The sequence below is a fragment of the Desmodus rotundus genome, chromosome 6 (genome assembly GCF_022682495.2).
Source record: "Desmodus rotundus isolate HL8 chromosome 6, HLdesRot8A.1, whole genome shotgun sequence".
Classification (NCBI taxonomy): domain Eukaryota; kingdom Metazoa; phylum Chordata; class Mammalia; order Chiroptera; family Phyllostomidae; genus Desmodus; species Desmodus rotundus.
The window spans coordinates 122,941,363-122,963,039 of NC_071392.1; the positions used below are offsets into that span (position 1 = coordinate 122,941,363).

Below are 21,677 nucleotides of genomic sequence, written 5' to 3' on the forward strand. Positions count from 1 at the left end.
TATGTTTTAACTACTAAAACCTGTATGGCCTCTACATTATGGTTGCTGGTTCAGAGCCATGTAGTGGGGAGCTCAAATCCTTAATTTGACAATTGAGTTAGCCTCACCTGGTTCATAGGTAAATGGAAAGGCTCTGTTGAGGAGGGAAGATTAAGTGAGAATAACAAGGAAACCTCATAGTAGTCATTCTGATGAAGATTAGTTTAAAAATATTTTAACTTTATGCTAGTTGCAGATTTTTATATTTATGTGTAATTTCTACTTTCATGAAATTAGTTCCAATCAATTATCATAATAACATTTTATAAGAAACTGACTCTCTTCTTTGGGAAGGCTTAAAATATTATTTAATCAAAATAAAGTTGACATAATTAACTTTGAGTCACATGTTTTTATTTTGGTTGTATGTGTGTGTTTTCTGCTATAGTATTTGTTTTGGACCACAAAGGTATTTTCAAGAAGCTGGTCAAGTATGGCTTTAGCAGATCAGAGGCTTGAGAACCTGCAAATCTACAAACTTCTTCAGTGTGTTCGGAACAAAGACAAGAAGCAGATAGAGAAGCTCGTCAAACTTGGTTACCCTGAACTGATCAATTTCACGGAACCTGTGGAGGGACTCAGCGCTCTGCACTTAGCCTCAGTCTCCAATGACATTGATATGGTCAGCTTTCTCCTCGGCCTTGGTGCTCACCCTGATGTGCAAGATCGAATGGGCTGTACTCCGACCATGAGGGCTGCAGAACTGGGCCATGAATTGTCCATGGAAATACTAGCCAAGGCAAAGGCAGATATGACTAAAGTTGATAGCGAAGGAAAAGGTAAAAATCTCAACATTCTATCCAGCAGATGCAATTCTTTTTGTAGCCAGAAATTCATAAAGTGGGCTTTTTTGCTTTCCAACTTTACAAGTGGATTACTCCTGTACCTAAGGATACCGACTGCCCATAATTTGAAAATGGTAGAGGTAAATCTTAGGGAAATCAGATCTGAGAGTTTTTTCATTTAAAAAGAAAATTAATTGCTAAGGGCAGGTGTGTATAAGGGGAATGAATCGTAATGGGGAAAAAATACAATGAAGATTGAATTTTAAAAACAGAAAAAATTAGAATTAGATTAATCTGTATTTGGTAGTTTTGCTAAATGTGGAGAATTTTTAACACAACACACGTTGATATTGTAATCATAGCCACCCACTATAAAATACAAAATCTTGTTTAGGGCAAAAAAGGGAGAGCACTTATTTTTCTTTTTCATAGTTTAGAACCTGGAGTAGTACTGGACTTCAGACTCCAGAAGGATCATCTCCTCTCAATAGCAGTCTGATGTAGAAAGGAGTTAGTTACACTTGGGAATTTGAACAGTTAAGGTGGTTTCTGGGAAAACTCCAACTTTCTGGAGTCATTTTAAATAATTTGTAAGTACGACTTGAAATTTGAGATAGGGATGTCATTTCCAGGACTTTTCAGGTGAGATAGCCCCACATCCCCACCCTGTTCACCCCTCTCCCCCTGCCCCAATCCCATCTCAAGACCATGGTCCTGGAGCTTCTTGTGCAAATAACCCCAGGTCCCAGCAGGAGTTGACATAGCCTCAGGAAAATTACCACCAGGCTTAATATAAACTGGTAGATTTCATGAATTGTCCCAAAGAGTTGCATCAAGTACAGAGCCGCTTTCATCAGCCCCATAGTAGAGAAATAAATCCACCTGTAAAATATTAATGTTTTCTGACAGGAACAAAATCTGCTTTTGTAACTCTCTCTGAACAGTGACTTGCTTAAAACAAAGGAGTGGACAAAGACAAGAAAGAATTATTTAATTACTTAATGGCACCAGGTAACAAAATATCCTTCAGGTGCACTCAGGGGTCAAATGTGTTTTAAAATTCCATATCCTAAAAAAAGAGAAAAAAAAACAAACACAGAAGCCTCTCACAGCTCGATGGAGTATCATTTCCCAAAGTGTTTCATGGACCACTGAATCCCTGGGAAGTTGATAAGTGCTACATGCAAAATTGGTTCCACTGTCAAGTCCATTAGAGAAATGTTGGATAAAACACATTTAGGCATGTTGATTTCACATTTGTCAGACAGACTAACGATGGTGACACTTTCCATATTTATTTGACCATGAAATAGTTTTTCCATATGGCATCTCCTATACATGGAATTTTGTCAAAGATACTTTGGGAAACACTGTAATGAATAGTTTACCTCCTTGAGTTTGAAACATACCAATCACAAAGAAAATGGGTCAAAAAATTGTATAGCATAAAAATCTAAAATTGTAAAATTAAAAATTAACAAGGTAAAATTAGAAACAAGGTCAAGTGAATATTTGTAGTAAATGTTGATGGCCATTGGTTAAAATTTAACCTCATTGAAATTAATATTAAATCTGTCAAGGTTCTGGAAGATGAGTGTATCAGAAAACAATATACAAATCACATAGTAAAAAATCAAAATATAAAATGGAACCTGAAACAAATACAAAATCTTGTTTTAAACATAACCTTGTTACTGCTGCCTTCTTCTGCCTCCATTCTAACAACCTTTGCTGTGCTCATTGCACCGAGTGCCTTGTCTTCCCACATCACGAACCTAGTTCACCTTGCGCATCCCTCAGGTTGGCTGCCACTTGCCAAACTGTTTTGCTTATTCCACAGTACTCTCTGTGATAACATCTTATTTTCCAGAGACCAATATTTGACTCACTGCACATTGTTTCTAAAGGATAAGCAAACATTTAAATGATTAAAATACTTACTTGATCTTTAGAAGGATGTGGGACATATTCCATGCCTATACTGTACTTTCTCTTTGAACTATTTTGCAGAATATGAAGAAGATAAAGCTCTAAGCCACACTTGGTTGTGACTGCTTCCTAACTCTATCATGGGCTGAGTTTCTTTCCTGTTTCTCAATCTTGGTGTTTCAGTTAGTTTCAGAAGGAAAACAAAGGCAGACATGCCCTTGCTCTATCACTTTTACTAGCTAATTATGGATTTTAAAATTATTTTTATTTGATGGAAATATATAAGCAATTAATAAGTATTCTTCGGGGGTTCTATTTTTCTACAGGTATTTTGTTTCACTGCATTTTACCTACTAAGAGGCATCATCGCTGTGCATTGATTGCCCTGGAACACGGTGCGGATGTCAACAATTCCTCCTATGAAGGAATCCCAATATTCCTTAGAGCTTGCGAAGAAGCACATGATGTTAAAGAAATGTGCCTGACTTTTTTGGACAGAGGAGCCAATCCAAATGCTATCAACTCAGTATGACTATTCCTGTGCTTATAAATATTCATTTTTTTCAATTATAGAGTCTTAGGGTAATTTTTGCATTTAAATATGGTAATATTATCCTGTTAGCGTATAGACAGTTCATTTCTATTCAAAATGCTTTAAGACAACATACTTTCATTATATTTATATTACCATAATCCTTTAGTCTATTTTCTAATTATGTTTGGAAACTTGTTATTTATTATTCATAATGTTGAAATATTATTTTAGAAAATAGACAAGGTATCACTAATGCCTAATAAAGTTTTTATCTTTTTGAAAAGAGAATATGTGGTTATACTGTTTTCTTTATTCATTTTGTTCTCTCTCCTCATGTGGGTAATTTTATTGAAAATTTTTATCTTTTAATTGTTATTTTGAGACAATAAAATCAGGTTTTCTTCTCATTAGAAAGCTCCTGTAACCTCATGTTAGCATATATCCTACCCTCTTTTCTCCCTTTTTGGTCTATAATCTCTGCAAGAAATGCATTTTTCTCACCGGGACATCTGGTATGATCTTGACTCATTTAGAATTCTACATTTTGGATATTTACCCATAGTACTGGCTTCATTTTTTTTATTTGTTACATAAAACCAATGACAATGTAGAGAACTAAACATGTTAGTGACACTAAAGCCAAATGGATTTCGATGATATTTATACTGAATATGTCATTTAACATCACAGCTGTAAACACTTTGATCTGTTTCACATCCAGGCCACAGGTCGCACAGCTTTGATGGAAGCGTCCAGAGAGGGAGTGGTGGAACTAGTTCGAGGGATATTGGAACGAGGAGGTGAAGTGAATGCATTTGATAATGAGAGACATCACGCCGCACATTTTGCTGCCAAAGGAGGCTTTTTTGATGTAATAACATGCTTATTGCTTTAAAATTTGTTGCTGGCAAATTTTCACAAAAAATTTTAAATATCATATAGGTTACATTAAGGCAGATTTTTTTCTGAGTTACCATCTTGATTTCCTTTAAAAATTCTAAAATTATACTTCATACCAAATATTATTGTTTAAAAGATTTTATTTCTTTATTTTTAGAGAGAAAGGAAGAGAGGGAGAGAGACATTGATTGGTTGCCTCTCGCACGCCCCCAGCAGGGGACTTGGCCTGCAACCCAGACACGTGCCCTAACTGGGAATCCAACTGGTGACTCTTCGGTTCACAGGCTGGCACTCAGTCCCCTGAGCCACACCAGCCAGGGTTCAGATATTAGTTTTAAAAACACATTCTAGCTCTTTATTCAATTCTGTCTGCTTGCTAATTTATACATTTAGTAATATTAATGTTTTTTTCTGTTTTCTTAGCTATGACAATTTAAAAGTTTTGGCTACTGGGGCTACTGTATTTTATGCCTCCATTACATACTATAATCTTCAAAATATGTTACGATCTAATTGTGGGGAGAACAATGCCAATATGCATTTATCCCCTTGATTGTTGTGTGCACCTAATGAGTCACCTACATTTTAAACTCCAAGTGTTCTTACTGGACATACCAACAAAGGTTTTCATAGGTACAGACAGTTACCTTGCAGAAACAAAATAGGAACCAGTGCTGGCCTTACTTTGTAAAATTCTGAATTACATCTAAAGTTTCTTTACTCAATTGTCTCTGAGTTTTAACATAGTTATCATTATTTTTGTCATTGAGTCTCTTCCCTGCCGTAAAAATATGCATCACAATAGAAGTTACATTTGGTAAAGAATTTGCTTCTCTGAAGATGTTTGCCTTAGTCTTATGCCTTGTAAAATTGCCTAGCTTTACCAAAATGATAGTACTCCAGCTGAATATAGAGTTTTTTATACTCTAGAGATCAGTGTTGTTTGGTAGAAATTTTGGCAATGATAAAAATGTTCTATATCTGTGCTGTACAATAGAATACAATACAATAGCCACATATGGCTTTTTAGGACTTTAAATATGGCTAGTGAAACTAAGGAACTGTACTTTTAAGATTTATTTCCTATTTAATTCATTTCAATTTAACTTTTAATAGCCACATGGGGCTAACATCTAATATATTGGATAGCACAGGTCTAAGTGCATTCCTCATTCAGTAAACGTACATTCCTCTTCCTCTACATTATCCACCATCTGTTTTGCAGATACTGAAGCTTCTTTTTGCCTACAACGGAGACGTGGGGCTGATTGCAATGAATGGGAACACACCACTTCATTATGCTGCAATGGGTGGTTTTGCAGATTGCTGTAGATACATAGCTCAGCGAGGTAAAATTGTGTAGCAATTTTATGCTTAAAGTATTTATGATTTACCCATGTTGTGGATCAGCAATTTTGAACTTTTTTATGTCATGGCACATATAAACTAATTACTAAAATATGTATTTTTGCCCACCTGACAAAAAATAGGCATAATTTTGATTCATTTTCACTGGATGGCTATTGCGTTGGCTGTTGTCATTTTTTAATTTGACAATCTAAGGGGAAAAGAGGTCAGTGCTACTAAGTAGTCAGGTATTGCATGTTTTAAGAATTCTTTTAGCACAGTGGTAGGAAATCACTGTTGTAGGTCAGGGAGACTTTGGGTCTGTCACTTGTCGGTTCCTCATGTTTTTCAATAGCCAACCTCACTCACATATGTCAAAAAAATTGATTTTTTTCTACTCTACTTTCTATTAAGTCATGAGACTGGTATTAAAAGTGATAAACATCCATTTTCCAAAATATTTTTAGGTTATTGTTAAAAATCTAATCAGTCAAGAAATTATTCTAAAATGTTTGTAGTTATTAAACTGCTTTTTAAAAAAAATACGAACATCCATCTAAGCAAGGATAAACACTGAAAACCATGTCTTTTCATCTTAATTCTTATTTTATTAAAAATATTCTATTGTGTCAATTGCAAAGATAACTTTTCTGGATAATTTGAAATTATGGGGGAAATATGAAGTAAAATAAAAAATTTCAGAGAAAATTTGAAATGTAATAGTTATTATTTTAGCTTTTCCTGTAGCTTTTTTTAAGTAACTTTGTTAATTTAGGACTATATGTTATGGAGTCCTTAAGATGATAATATTCACTGATGAGGTTTAAAGAAATGGACCAATTTGGTGTTAGTCACATGCTAATTGAAGGTACATTAAAATTTTAGGAATGAGACTGCATTCTGCTGAACTTATGGTGGAGGCTTTCTTTTTCCAGCTTATGAGAAATAGACAAAACTTGAGGTTCTGTGACTCTATAGTAGAGCAGAGAAAGGGCCTTTGTTTTGCTCTCCTCTACAAAGCACAACATTTCAGAAGTCACTGGGACCTGGAGACCCTAAACTGTAATCACTAATATTACAAATAAGACTAATGTGCCTACATAACTAATGGTGCAATAACTGACTATTCTTTCCCCACCCTCCACAATAATGAACGCTCTTAACAAATGTATTTAAGGAAAATATATCAAATGCATAAATCGTCTCATGGTCCAGTTTTCAAATCTGTCACAATCAGCAGTTTATTCTGACATTTCATTTTCAATGTGATGTATTTCTAAAAACTGAAGATCTGCCCAGATTGAGATAAACTTCTTCAACTTAAATGTGTCCCTTGCTTCCTTACTGAGACAAACATCGCCCAACATGTGCTCTTTGTTCACATGCTCCTGGAATAAAGTCACAGAAAGGAAATTGAGAAGCAAAGGGCCAGAGCTTTAGCCATGCCAAAGGCCTCACCCCATCGTATAGAAAACATTTATCTTCCTGGTAGAATCGTGGGACTAGACTGTGGTTTTCAAACAGATGTGTGAAAATATTTTGAGTTCCGTAGCGTGTTTAGAAGTGCCACAACATCACCAGATCCTCTGTGGACGGTGCAATTCCATAGCCGTAGTTACCAGTTACAGTTCCACCTTTGAAATCTTAGATCGAAGTCAATCAGAGCAGCAAAAAAACATTAGCAATAAAATGTTTTTTTCATTTAAATGTTATGTAGGTAAAATGCTCATTTCTGAGTAAACTCTGTGGGGTTAGCTTCTTCTATACTTCAGTGTAAAGGCAGAATTCGTTTCCCACATTAACCTACCTTCCTCAATATGCTCTTCTTTTGCCCTGCTCCTGCTGCTGGAGCAATCTACAAGTGCCTGTAAGCAGTGTGGGTGCCATGTCCAGGGACACAGGAGGGGAATGTGGAGTAGTTCTCCTGAAGCACCCGCCCCATGGAGAATTCTCCATCCTATGGGCTTTTGGCTGCTGGTGTTCTCCAGCACCAGCCCCTAAAGTTGAGTCTCTTGACCACAGAGGAACATAACTCACAAAGGGGATGAATGGATCTTTATTTACTAATCATAAAGGAGGAGAGAAAGTCTCCCAAATAAAAAAAAAAAAAAGGAAACATGTCTTCAGATCTTTCAGCTGAGATGTTAGTCTTTTATCCATATAAGGTTTCTAACTAGGAGAAAACTTGGAGCAGAAAAAGGCATAGAACAGCTTTAATAATCTTTGGATTCATGGTGCTGGAGTAAATATAGGAATGGTGTGGGAGATGATAGATAAGCCCCCAGACACCCTGAATAAGCAAAAAAGCTCAGTAAAAACAGCATACTTGGAATTAGTATGGAATCATTATGCTACGAAACTATACTATCAAGACCCCTTCCCAATAAATTACTGTTCTTAAAACTGTCTAGTATAGGAATTTTAGGATCTTTATTGTCCCGATAAACTTTTTCTATCAATAATAAACTTATCAGCCTGAGCATACATTTTTAATTTTTAATAATACTAAAGGAAGTATTAATCTTGAAAAGCATTGGTGATTAATTTTCTTTTTGGCAAGGGATAAAACTATAAAGTATTGGAGAGGTATGTTTTATTTTTACATGTAGTTGCCTATATGTTTTGGTTGCTACAGATACTGATTGGGTAGCAATTATTATTATTTTTGATTACATGATGTTGGCAAATCAATAAAAGGGTCTTCTAGAGTCAGAACACTAGAAAGAACTTCATCGTCTGACATTTATATACATAATAGACTTTTAATGTCTCAAGACGCTTATTAATACACAACATAGCCTTCCTTATAACACTAAATAGGCACCCCTCCCACCACCCTGATTCACAAAGTTAATTGATTTAGAGAATACTTACCTGTAATCTTGGTCTAATGAATTTAAGTAAGGGTTTAAAAAGGAAAATGAATTTAATGTAGAACTCAATCAAATATAATACTGGAATCCTTTCAGATTTGATGAACAAATACATTTTCCTCTGTTAGGTTGTTCACATGACCTTACCACGAAACAGCAGATCTCCATATATAATGACACTAATTCCCTGAGAATACAGATAACATATGATTTAAGATTGCACACAGATTTATAGTCATAGTCATTCAAAAAGAAACAGGCCGTTGTTTGACATTCTGAGTTCTAAGGGCCTGTGTAAGCCGTCTGAATACAGCTTCTTTCCAAATTCCACTGCCACCCTATTCTTTTCCTGTTTGACATGAAGACTCCTTGGCAACTACCCCAACATGGTATTTGCTTTAAATATCTATAGGGATTAATGTCCTAATCCTTTGGGGGCAGATAATATGAATTGGAAATATCTCTCAGAAATTCACCAAAGCGAAGCATAAAAATAAATAACAGCTTAATTTTGTAATTATAATAGCTAAATGTGTTCATCTCTATATTTGAGTAATTTAGGGACAAACTGTTGACTAATCATCTGAAACAGGAAAACAGCTGGATGAATGTCATTTGTAGAGCCATGCAGGTGCCTTGGCGCCATTCATAATAATGATGCTTCACGTTTTAGGGTGTGACCTGAAATGGAAGAATTTACAACATAAAACACCCAGGACTGTGGCTAAGGAAGGTGGCTTCAAAGCAGCAAGCAAAGAAATAAGGCGGGCAGAGCGAATTGCTAATAAACTGGCCCGGCCAGGAGCCAAAGACCCTAACCCACTCTGGGCCCTTCGACTTCACGATTGGTCGATAGAACATGAGACTTTCCTTCGGGGAGCTTTTTCGTATGTGGACAGGGGGGATGGGACAGTCAGCAAGGAAGACTTTGTGATGGTGCTGGAAGAGAGGCAAGAGTTAGTCAGCCCAGAGCAGCTGTTTTCCATCGCTCAACTTCATGAACAATTGCGGGGAGGAGGGGTCAACATTAATGATTTCTTTAAGGGAACCAGATACTTACAGAAGTCTTATGTCTTGGGATCCTATGGGCCTAAAAAAAAGAAAAAAGGAATAGCCAAAAAGACAAAAAAAGGCAAGTTCGTTTTACCTCTCCCAATCTGCGTCATTCCTGATGAGGCCTTTCCACGCCGGATTGATGGTGGGCCACCATATTACATGATTGAAACCTACAAGAATGTAACTGATTGCAGTCGGTTTAATCGGGATCATCCACCAGAACATCCCATTCAGGATGACTCTGCTTGGTACATTGATGATTCAGAGAAAGCATTTTCAAATATTAATTTTCTCACCAAGGCAGGAGACCTAGCTTCTCTGAAAAAGGCATTTGAATCAGGAATACCTGTGGATATGAAGGATAATTATTACAAAACACCACTAATGACTGCTTGTGCAAGTGGAAACATAGAGGTGGTCAAGTTTCTTCTTGAAAGAGGGTATGTTTTTGGTTGGGTGAGGCTTAGATTTTCATGAGTCTTCATATTTCAAGGAAGTGAAAGCTAAGATATATTTCACTGCAGAATTTTAACAGCACAAGAAAGTGCTTCACTACTGAAGCCTAGACTATAGGTGGATCTCATATGGGAAACCAGGCTAATGGGAACACAGGAGTGTGTGTACACAAAGATGGCTCGCCAGTAGCATCTATGCACAAAGTGAAGGCCAAGGCGTTTTCACTTTGGGGGTACAAGAAGCTTTGTGATTGGGTATCACCGGCCTCCCAAGAGAAGTTAATTTCGTCTCAGTGCCTTACCTAGTTGGTGTAGAGGTGCTCTTCATTTTATTTTAAACTTAAAAAAAATTATTGTGATAAGAACATTACATGAAATTTAGCCTGTTAACAAATATTAAGTGTCTAATATAGTGTTATTAGCTATAATGAGATTATACAGTACATCTCTAGAATTTATTCATTTTACATGGAGACACTTTGTAATCTGTCTCTTTTTATGTGTGTAGGGAAATCCCAACAAAGTCAAACAAGTGGGATGTTGGCTATAATGACTAAGGACATGTTTGATTCCCTTCTCCAGAGATAGCAATTTTTTCCTTGGTTAATATGTAAATATCTTCAAAATACCAAAGCATAATATTTTCATTTGACTTTTTAATCTAAAGTAATTACTTGGTTTAAGTCCTTTTTTTACCACAGCTAAATAACCTGGGATAAGTTTCTTAATCTTTTTGTACCTCAGTTTCTCATTTTAATAATGGGCCCCTAATAGGACTCAGGTCACAGAATTTACTGAAGATAAAATTAGTTAAAATATGTAAAACATTTATTAGCACAGTAATTGCATACTTGATAAAAAGTATTGTTACCGTTACTATAAATATTTAATGTCAAAAAAGGATTCAAATTTGTATATTATCAGAAGAGAGTATAAAGCAACTATGAGAACTCAAACTTTGGGGCAGTGAATCTTTAAAAGGGACTAAAATTTAAAATAACACATTTACATAATAATACATAAAAATTTGAAATATTAATGCTGAGGATTTTAATGAAGGTGCATTTAAAAATGTTATAACATGCAGAAATAGACACAAAAATGGAGTCATGTAACATATTTCCTGTTAGCTTTTATCTTCATTGGATTCAGTTTTACAATTTTTCTTGATTCTAACATTTGCAAAATTATAACCCCTAGGACCTTAAGTGGCTTTTAAAACGAAATAAAATGTATATGTGTCCACAAAATGAAGACTGCCAGATAATGTGGAACACTTGTCAAGAAAAATTATGACACAGAGTTTAACTTTACTCGGAGCTTCCTTGCTTTATATTTGAACAAGTTGATTAAACTCTATGAAGGCTTACGTAGCATTTTTAGCCTCCAGTGCTTGGAATAACCCATATTTTTAGCTTGTGCATCTCTCTTATCTTACAGGGCTAACGTTAATGCTACAGATAATTTTCTGTGGACTCCGCTCCATTTTGCATGCCATGCAGGCCAACAAGATATTGTTGAGCTTCTTGTTAAATCTGGAGCCGTGGTAGATGCAGTTTCACTCAACAACTCAACTCCTTTAAGTAGAGCCATTGAGAGCTGTAGACTGGATACTGTCAAATACCTACTTGATATTGGTGCTAAATTCCAGTTGGAAAATAGAAAAGGTATGTGTTCATCTTATTGATGGTTAGGGGTAGGAAAGAAGAATTTAGGTTTGATTTCAAACCCCATCTGATTCTATTCTTACAGGGCCATATTTTCCCCCTGAATTACTGCTGCAAACATAAGCCTGAGTTAAATGTTATGGAAATTTGTCTTATTACTCAATTTGACAAATTACTCAAAGAATTACTCAATTCTTTGCAAATCACTGGTGTTAAAGGGACAGTTCTTTATATTTGCAATCTTCCATGGACTGATACTTTTTCAAAGTACAATAAAAAATGGTTTACTAGAAAAAAATGAAGTGATAAAAAGCCCACAAAATACAAGCTCAAACTTTTTAAATTAGATTCTAATGACAGAAAACTCCTCTATCAAATGCTATAAAAATTTCTAAATACTACTCTTAGTTCCTGAGCTTATTTCATTGTGGACCAGTACATTTTGTTTGTGGACTTCACCGGTGTGCAGATCATACCTTGAGTGAGTTAGCACACTGTTTTAACTGTCAGCTTCTGATAACTGGCATAGTTTAAAACCTCTGCATTTGGAGTTCTTCTAAAGCTAGACAAAGTCGTTTCTGAATTGAGGCTCTCTCTAGGATGTAAATGGAAGGCATACCTTATAAAAATCACAAATGACGAATATAAATTCATTTGTTAAGTATGTGAGCTCTTTGCTTGGAGTTATCATTTTCTTATAGTAGAACTCATTGCTTCCTGTCAATGGAAGAGCATTGTACCTCTGGCTGCTCCAGGCTGTCTCTAAGACATGGGTACTATTGTGGAAGTCCTGCCTGAGAACTTTACAGGTATCATAAATTCTAGCCACCTGCGTAGGGCACTTTTGACCATCAGGTTCCCCAGGCCTTTTAGAATATACCTCGTTACATCGGGAAAGGGGAAGACAACATAGAGTTGTCACATGTGCACAGTATGGAATGAGAACCAGCAATTAGATACTCAGAATGTAATCTGCCACTATTTCCTATGGATTTTTTAAGAAACATGCTCAAAAAATTAGTAAGAAAAACACTGATTTGCCAGTAAATGACATTTTAATTATGGGATTTTAGAGCTGGGCCCACCTTCGAGAATGTCTGATCTAGCTCTGTGACCTTACACATACCATTTGCTCTAGAAACACCCATACTAAGACATGCTTGGGGCTGATGTGCTAAGATTTTTCTACATGGTTTATTATTAATATGCTTATTGTAGTTTGGAATTTATGTTTTAAACAGGGCACACTGCCATGGATATTGCAAAGGCATATGCTGACTATAGAATAATTGATTTGATTAAAGAAAAGCTAGATAATTTGCCAAAACCAGCAGAAAACCAAAAACTGAAAGGCAAGCCACCTCTTAAAGTGAAAACTGAAGGCACTGAAATTAAGAAAGAAGAGGTAAGAAAAGCAATTGACTATCCATTAGTAACTGAAATGTCTTAAAAACTTGTTGGGGAATGGGGCAGTGTTGCATACTGTTACACAACACGGGCCAAATAACAGGCAGTCTATATTTTCAGCACCATTATGTGATACTTAAAAAAAAAAATCTAGCAAGAAAATTCCTTTTACTGAAGAATCTGAAAAGTATTTGTTGCAAACAGAATCCATACAAAAACCAAGTTTGTTCAACAATTAGAATGTTGAAAACAGAACTGATATTGGATATATGTATTGGATATATACATATATATGTATATATATATGTATAAATATATACATATATTTGGTCCTTCCCTATATGGATTTGATGAGATGGCCCAACAGGGAAGGAGGATAACCCTTATGAGGAATGAAGTAAAGCAAGATTTTCCTTCATTTTTGGTCTTACATTCTTTCATTACTCATCTTATACCACCCCTGCCCAAGGAATTTTAATGACTACCACTGAACCCTGAGATATGGGGATACTTGTAACTTTGGATATCATGCAGTATGACTCTAGAAGGTTTAAAGCACCAAACTGACTGATCTTAATAATCTGGGATGGTATGGGTGCCTCTAAACTATTAGAAGAAGGTTGAGGTTGTTGCTTATGGGGATTTCTGAGACATCAAAGCTTTGTCATTAGAAGGGAAGCTCTAGGTGCATTTCTAAACTAGAAGCTTCTTTTAGGGGAACAGAAGGATCCCTGGAAGTTTCTTGCAGACAACTGACAATGGATGAAATTTAAGAAGGAAAAGCTTTAATGTTATCAAATAGAAACAAGGAATGTAAGTGGTAGGAAATGGATAGAGTGAAGAGATTATAAGCAGACAGTAGAGAGTAACAAACATGGATGACAAGATTAAGAATTGGCAGAGATGGAACTTCCGATCAAGATGGAAGTGTAGGTAGATATGCTTCACCTCCTCGCACAACCATAAGAACGATCACAACTAATCTCAAAACAAAAAACAACTAGAACTGCCAGACAATGGAAGCTCAACAACCAAGGATTTAAAGAAGAAACATTCTTCCAGATAGGTTGGAGGAGCGGAGCTGGGAAGCTGAGGCAGAGAGGACCCAGTGTGGCAGAGGTGAGGCAGTTGTGGCAGTGACCAGCAGAATGAGTGGTCCCACATTCTCATGTGGTGGATAAAAACTGGGAGGGACACCTGGGGAGCAAGTGATCCCAGCCTCAGGTCAGAGGGCATAGCCCAGGGATCAAGCACCAGGAAAAATAAAGCCTCATAACTTCTGGCAGTAAAAACCAGTGGGGGTTGGGGTGACAGAAGAAACTGATCATCTCTCAGGAGAGTCCACTTAAAGGACCTACACAGCCCTAGAACATATGCAAACCCACCCACTCGGATTCAACACCAGGGCAGCAGCTAGAAGGGTGCCGGTCACATACGGGAAGGGGAGGAAGTGACTGGAAATTAGGTGAGAGCTGAACAAGTGGCATTGTCCCTTCTCTGACCCTTCCCCCACATACAGCACCACGAAGTGTTGAAGTCGGTAGCCTTGCCCTGGCAAATACCTAAGGCTCCTCCCCTTACAACTTAACAGATGTGCCAAGATGGGTAGTCAAAGCAGCTCTACCTAATATACAGAAACAAACACAGGGAGGCTGCCAAAATGACGGGACAAAGAAACGTGTCCCAAATGAAAGAACAAAACTCCAGAAAAAAAACTAAGCCAAATGGAGATAGCCAACCTATCAGATGCAGAGTTCAAAACACTGGTGATAAGGATGCTCAGAGAAATCATGGGGTATGGCAAAGGCATAAATGAAGAAATGAAGGCTATGTTAAGTGAAATAAAGAAAATTCCACAGGGAACCAACAGTGAGGGGAAGGAAGATGGGGTTCAAATAAATTAATTGGAACACAAGGAAGAAATAAACAGTCAACTAGTACAGAATGAAGAAAGAAGAATTTTAAAAAAAACAGAGAATAAGAACATTCTGGGACATCTCCAAAGGTGCCAACATCTGCATCATAGGGATATCAGAAGTGGAAGAGGAAGAGCAAGAAATTGAAAACTTATTTGAACAAATAATGAAAGAAAGCTTCCCTAATTTGGCAAAGGAAATAGACATACAAGTCCAGGAAGCACAGAGAGTCCCAAACAAGTTGGACCCAAAGAGGGCCACACCAAGACACATCATAATTAAATTGCCAAAGATAAAAGATAAAGAATCTTAAAATCATCAAGAGAAAAGCAGAGAGTAATGTACAAAGGAGTTCCCATAAGACTATCAGCTGATTTCTCAAAAGAAACTTTGTAGGCAACAAGAGACTAGCAAGAAGTACTCAAAGTGATGAAAAGCAAGGACCTACAACCAAAATTATTCTATCCAGCAAAGCTACCATTTAGAATGGAAGGGCAGATAAAGTGCTTCCCAGATCAGGTAAAGCTAAGGAGTTCATCATCACCAAGCCCTTATTATATGAAATGTTAAAGGGACTTATTTGAGAAAAAGATCAAAATAATGAACAGTAAAATGACAAACTCAAAACTACCAACAACTGAATCTTAAAACAAACAAACAAACAAATCAAACAACTAGAACAGGAACAGAATTATAGAAATGGAGATAACATGGAGGGTTATCAGCAGAGAGGAGGAAGGGGGAGAATGGGGGGAAAGGTCCAGGGTTTAAGAAGCATAAATGGTAGGTACAAAATAGACAGGAGGATATTAAGAATAGTATAGAAAATGGAGAACCCAAAGAACTTATGCATTACCCATGGACATGAAGTAAGGGGGGAACTGGGTGGAGGGGAGTAAAGTGGAAAAAAATTGGGACAACTGTAATAGTATAGTCAATAAAATATACTTTAAAAAAAAGAATTGCCAGAGGTGAAGGAAGTCAATCAGCTAAAGTTCCTACTATGTGCACCATTATTGTTTTTAATGAATTGCCACAGGTCAAGGATGGATATCTTAAAGACTTATGAGAACTGCCCCTGAAACTACTAATTAAATAGAGTTAAACAAGGCGAACTAATTCTCTCTCCTTACCCAAAGTTAAAATAATATTCTACTGCATTTCAAGTTATATAGTAGCATTTCTTGTTTCTATTTTTCTGGTTTCTGAGTGAAATGTAGAATAACATGTAATATTAGAGTATACATAGGTTTATGAAATTCATAGGGATTTTTTTTTTGTCTTGCTTCCAGGAACCACTTTCACCAATTTATACTGTACCAGCCATATTGGAGGAAAAGAAAATGCGTAAGGGTAATGTGGTTCATCTCAATTCATTGATTACCAGTGGTTACACCAAGAAAGTAGATATCACATTTATTCCACGGAGGGTAAGTACTTCAGAAAGATTTTCATAACATGTTATAAACTCATAAGGTCATTTTTCAAATACTTTCTATGCAGAATACCCAAACAAATGTCCAAAGGATATTTTTCATAGTTACTATTTGAAGGTGTCCTTTTGCCAGGTCCTGCTACTTCTGACTCATTAAGTCCAATTTGTTTGGCTCCAAGTATCTGGATTCTTCTATTACTATTTCTATTTTGACATTTTCATTTTCCTCAAAAGTTTAAAGTCTCCTTTGGTCATTATCATTCCCTATAGCCATTTAGTCACCAGGTGCTGTAGATACTTTTTCTTATACCTTAGGTCCAACCCTTCTTCCTTGTACTTGCTACCACCAACTCCTTAATTTGTAGGGGTTTCCCACTAATTAAGAGAGGATTTATTCAGTAGCTACCTAAAGCATCTACAGTTAGAGGTAGAGACATCTTTGGAGAATAAGAGTGATCTTGGCAATGCCAATCAAACCACGCTGAAAGAGAGACCACCAGCTTTCTCGGCCTTCTACTATGAAAATAATTTTGATTTACTCATAAGATGTAATGGTAGTAAACCCAAATGATCATCTAATTCCATTGCTTTCTGGTTTTGACATCCTGAAATTGAACAGTACCTGGCTCAAAAAGGTCATCAGAGAGGTAACTGAAGAACACTTCAGTTGTCCAGATAGTCACCATCAGAAACAGTGATGCCCGTGTAACCACTGATGTTATGTAAGAGGAAAAAACATGTTAAAATAGAATTAGAAGTAAATGTGATAGTTTCAAATTAACTATATTGAAAATTATCTATGGCATGTTTATTGGCTGTCACACTCATATCTGCTCTGGGTGTGGTTGTTTATTTAAGACCTGGAGTCCTGAAGCCACAACGGCAGAGCTGATCAGAAAGAGGGAGCTGCGGAGGGAGAGGTTCACTTATGAGGTGGACTTTGAAGACTTCATGATGCCCTTTCAGAAGAACATCACAGAGAAAGCTCGAGCATTGGAAGCTGCTTTCAAGAACTAAGTCACAGAAGTTGCGCCTTGTGTTAAATATTTTGAGACCCAGAGATCAAACTTTGGAGGAAGTAAATATTTCCATCAAAGCCAAAGCAGTCCACAACTTAAGTATTTGTAACCAAATATTTGTTTTTGCTTTAACAACTATAAATACTATGAGCTGTATAGAAAAGGTGTGTTTTGTTTAACAACGAATTGCATGTCATTCTGGATAAATTCCCCAGTCTTCTTTAAGATTATAGTGGAATAAATGGCATTTTGGTTATAAACACAACTTTATGGTCAGAAAATTTACCAAATGTACACCATTGTGTTTGCTAAAGATATAATTCTGGAAGTTGATGAAGACTATTTAATATTAAGAAAGAGAAGGAATTTTTAGTCCATTAAGGAAGAAATTTGTTTCTCATGCATGGTCATAAGTGATGTATATTGGGTTAAGTAAATGTTGATGCCTCTGGCAGACACTGTCCACACTCCAGCCATCTCTCCTCTGCTCTGGGATTGAGGCATTCTCAGACCTGGTTTCCAGATGCTGGATTGTGGCCTCTGACATTTAAACCTGTACAGTAGGGGCCAAAACATGGTCATGAGCACCTCCTGGAAACAGCTCTCAAGCAGTGACTGAACAGATTCAGTGTATTAATGCCCCAGTTCCCTCACTGTGCTGGTGAGATTATTCTAAAGGACACATTCTCACTGACTTCTAGAGCTCCCCACAGGGATTAAGATCAAGATGCCCACAGTGGTGATTTTGTGTGATAACACACCCTTTATTGGCCACCTTTTCTCTCCTGTTTCCTCATTTTTCGCCAGCCCTTCTTGTCTTTGTTGGTATCACCTCCCAAATACTTATACCTAAATTCTTGTCTCAAGGTTCCTTCTTTAAGGACCCAAACAAAGACAACATCTATGGTATCATGATTCTAAGTCCCCTAGCAAATATTTTTAAAATGCATTCCCTTAGCTTCTGTTTGCAACAAAAGAAACATTTCCCCAACTTAGAGGATTTGTCCCCAGGATCTTAAGCATTTGAGAAGCAGTTCAAGTGGTATTCACACAATACTTTAGACAAAATTTCCAGATGCCATAAAAATATATCTGATAGGGAATGACTAGATATTATATATGACTTTTCCTCAAGGCAAGTGTGTGTGGGGCAAGGGAGAAGGGCAGATTTAAGACACCCACCACAAAACCTTACACATATCCATTGGAATTTGAGTCTGCGGCCTGACTCATGCTTGGGAAAGAGGTATGTTAGGGTTCTACTGAAGAAATAGAACCAATAGGCTACAATGAATGGAAGGATGGATGGATGGATGGATGGATGGGTGGGTGGATGGATAGATAGATAGATAGATAGATAGATAGATAGACAGACAGATAGATATTGCAAGGAGTTGACTTATACAATTGTGGAGCTGGTAGGGCAGGCCACCAGGAAGGATAGGCAAAAAACTGTTGGACAAGAGATGTCCTTGCAGTTCTCAAGTAAAATTTCTTCTTCCTCAGGGAAACCTCAGTTCTGCTCTCTGAGCCAACTGATGGGATCAGACCCACCCAGATTATTGAGGATAATCTCCTTTACATAAAGTCAACTAAATGTAGATGTTAGTTGCATGTGTATTACATTCACAGCAACACCTACAGTTAGTGTCTGGGTAACTGGGTTCTATAACGTAACCCAATAGAGACATAAAACTGACCACCGCTGGAGGTGTAGTACTAAGTAAAAAGCTAGTAGAGACATCACCCGTACCAGGAGATACAATGACGGCTGGGCAGGAGCTCCAAGTGTATCCATAAAAGCCCCATGGGACAGCGAGTCCACTTTAGAATCCGCCTTACCAGAGGGCACAACTCCAGGTTACAGCTCTCAGGCATATACATGAAATCCCTTTCCTTCTAACCCATTACTTTCCATGTTAACAAGTTAATGAGACTGAGAGGAGGCCAGATGACTGAGTGAAGTAGCTGTTTAGGCCCATCTTTTCCTAAAGCAGGCTTGAGCTGCGGTTGCTTACATGTTTCATAATACGGAGCCTGGACACTTGCTATTAGAACTTAATTTTGTTTTATGAAATTTTTTTGATCTGTTACTTCATTTTTAAATTTTGACTTAGTCAGATTTACAGAAAAATTACAAGAATTGCACAAAGAAATCCTGCAATTCTTTACCCATACTACATAAATGTTAACCACCCACTTTATTTCCTTCTTTCTCTACATATATATGTATATGTGTAATTTTTTCCTGAATTACTGTCAGTTGAAAACCTGTAAATTTTCAGTATGTTTATCCATAAAACAAGAACATTCTCTTATGTAACTATATTAAAATTGTGAATTAGGAAATTAATACTTGAATTAACTACATATTTAGTCTATAGTCCTTATTTTGATATTTGTCCCAATAATATTCTATAGAGCAAAGAAAATCCCAGGTCACAGGCTACATTCAGGTGTCACATCTCTTTGGTTTCTTGTTGCTTGTTTTTAATGACATTGGTATATTAGAAGAATTCAGGTTCGTTATTTTGTAGAATGTCCCTCAATTTTTGTTGATTTTAGAGAGGCGGGGGAAGGGAGAGAAAAAGATCAATTCATTGTTCCACTTATTTATGCATTCATTAGTTCCTTCTTGTATGTGCACTGACCAGGGGCTTGAACCCGCAAGCTTGACATATCTGGACGATGCTCCAACTAATTGAGCTACCCACCAGGGCCCAAAAATGTCCCTTAATTTTGATTTGTCTTATATTTACTCAAATATACTTTTAGGTGATGCATTTTAGGCAGGAGTACCACAGGCCCTTCAAGTACAAATTATAAGGCATCTGACATTGAATGTGATGTAAACTTTGTAAACTTTAATCCCTTGGTTAAAGTGGTATCTATCTGATTTCTCCACTGTAAAGTTATTTTTCCCTTTGTACTTATATATTTTGTGGATAGAGCCTTTGAAACTATGTAAACTTCCTGTTAGTTCCATAACTCTCATCCATTAATTTTAGCATTTATGAATAAACTTGCCTGAAATAATTATTACAGTGATAGCTTTCTAATTTGATTTTCTAATTTGACCATTCTTTCTACATTTCTCAGTTGGCTTTCTATCATTGGACAGAACTTTCTCCTCTTCCCTATTAATTTGTGTTTTTAAATCAGTATAGACTCATGCATTCTTTTTGTTTGTTTGTTTAATGGGTTATAACCCCTTGCTCTCATTATTTTGATGCTCAAATTATCCCAGACTTGGCCAAGGAAGAAGCCCCTGCAAGCTGGTTCCTGAGAACATGACATTTTGTTGACTGAAATAGTTAGAGGATTCCTGAATGTGAGGGCAAATGTGTACCCATGGTTTTATTCAGGAACACACAGAATGAGTCTGCAACAGCAGATTTTCAGAGGGTATCTACTTTCTGCTGTCACTATAGTAAGTATACTTTCTAAATGCCAGTTTTATACATAGTGGTGGTCTGTGGTCACCTTTAGCCATTTGCAAACATAAACTGAGAGACTGTTAGTGTCAAGTCTTATTAATTCTCTTTTCTCTGAGTTTAACTAAAACCAAACAGAGCAAAGCCTAAGGTCATTGGTGGCCTATAATGCCATCAGTGCTATTTAAAAAGTGGTCCATGGAACAGCAGCATGAGCATCACCTGGAAGCTTGGTCCTACCTCCCTACCCCCCCAAAAAAAAATTATTGTCCAGAATTCTATACAAGCATAAAAAAAAGTGTAGAGAAAATTTTCCTGGCATGAAAAGAATTTGTCAAAGTTACATTTTTAAAAATCAGTATAACTAGTATGTATAGTAATTTCAGACTTGTAAATATGCAAAAACACACATAAACTGTCATGTTTCTGGGTTTTAGAATTACTGAATTTTATTGTCTTGTTTTGGTTTATCCATATTTTCTATATGTATTTTTTACCATGAACATGTATTAGTTTGCAATAAACAACAAAATCACCTTTTTGAAAAAAATATAGCTTGACTCAGAAGTGCAAAATACCAAAGTGATTTTATTAGTGTTTGCCTCTTTTACTCCTTTCTATATCTTTACTTAGTTAAGAGTCTCTTAGAAAATGACATTGAGCCAAGAATTCAGAAGCAAGTGGTTTGTTAAGGAAATGCCCCCAGGGGAGACCAATGAGGGTTAAAGGGGTGAAGCAGGACAGGGAAGTGAATAAAACCCAAGAGTGAGCTTTTCTATGAAGACCCAGGTTTAATCCAACCTGTGGGGAGCCCTAGAGCACAGGTAATGGGTGCTGGGCTTCTAGATTCCTGCAGCAGTTAATAGCTACAAGGTAGAGG

At 36.7% G+C, this 21,677-nt stretch overlaps 1 protein-coding gene across 4 annotated transcripts in view; it reads left to right on the plus strand.

Annotated features, from left to right (window-relative positions):
* ANKEF1 (ankyrin repeat and EF-hand domain containing 1) overlaps positions 1 to 21,309 on the plus strand; it is a 73,183-nt gene extending 51,874 nt beyond the window's left edge. For 3 of the 4 annotated variants that reach the window (XM_045194867.2, XM_045194868.2, XM_053926458.1), the window contains exons 2-10: positions 428 to 818; positions 3,080 to 3,279; positions 4,010 to 4,159; positions 5,414 to 5,537; positions 9,082 to 9,904; positions 11,360 to 11,586; positions 12,828 to 12,991; positions 16,202 to 16,339; positions 17,203 to 21,309. In XM_045194867.2, coding sequence (XP_045050802.2) covers positions 428 to 818; positions 3,080 to 3,279; positions 4,010 to 4,159; positions 5,414 to 5,537; positions 9,082 to 9,904; positions 11,360 to 11,586; positions 12,828 to 12,991; positions 16,202 to 16,339; positions 17,203 to 17,361 — 2,376 coding nt within the window. In that variant the 3' untranslated portion in view covers positions 17,362 to 21,309. The remainder of the gene's footprint in view (positions 1 to 427; positions 819 to 3,079; positions 3,280 to 4,009; positions 4,160 to 5,413; positions 5,538 to 9,081; positions 9,905 to 11,359; positions 11,587 to 12,827; positions 12,992 to 16,201; positions 16,340 to 17,202) is intronic. The other variant, XM_024559867.3, reaches the window with a different exon arrangement.
* Positions 21,310 to 21,677: the final 368 nt, after the last annotated feature.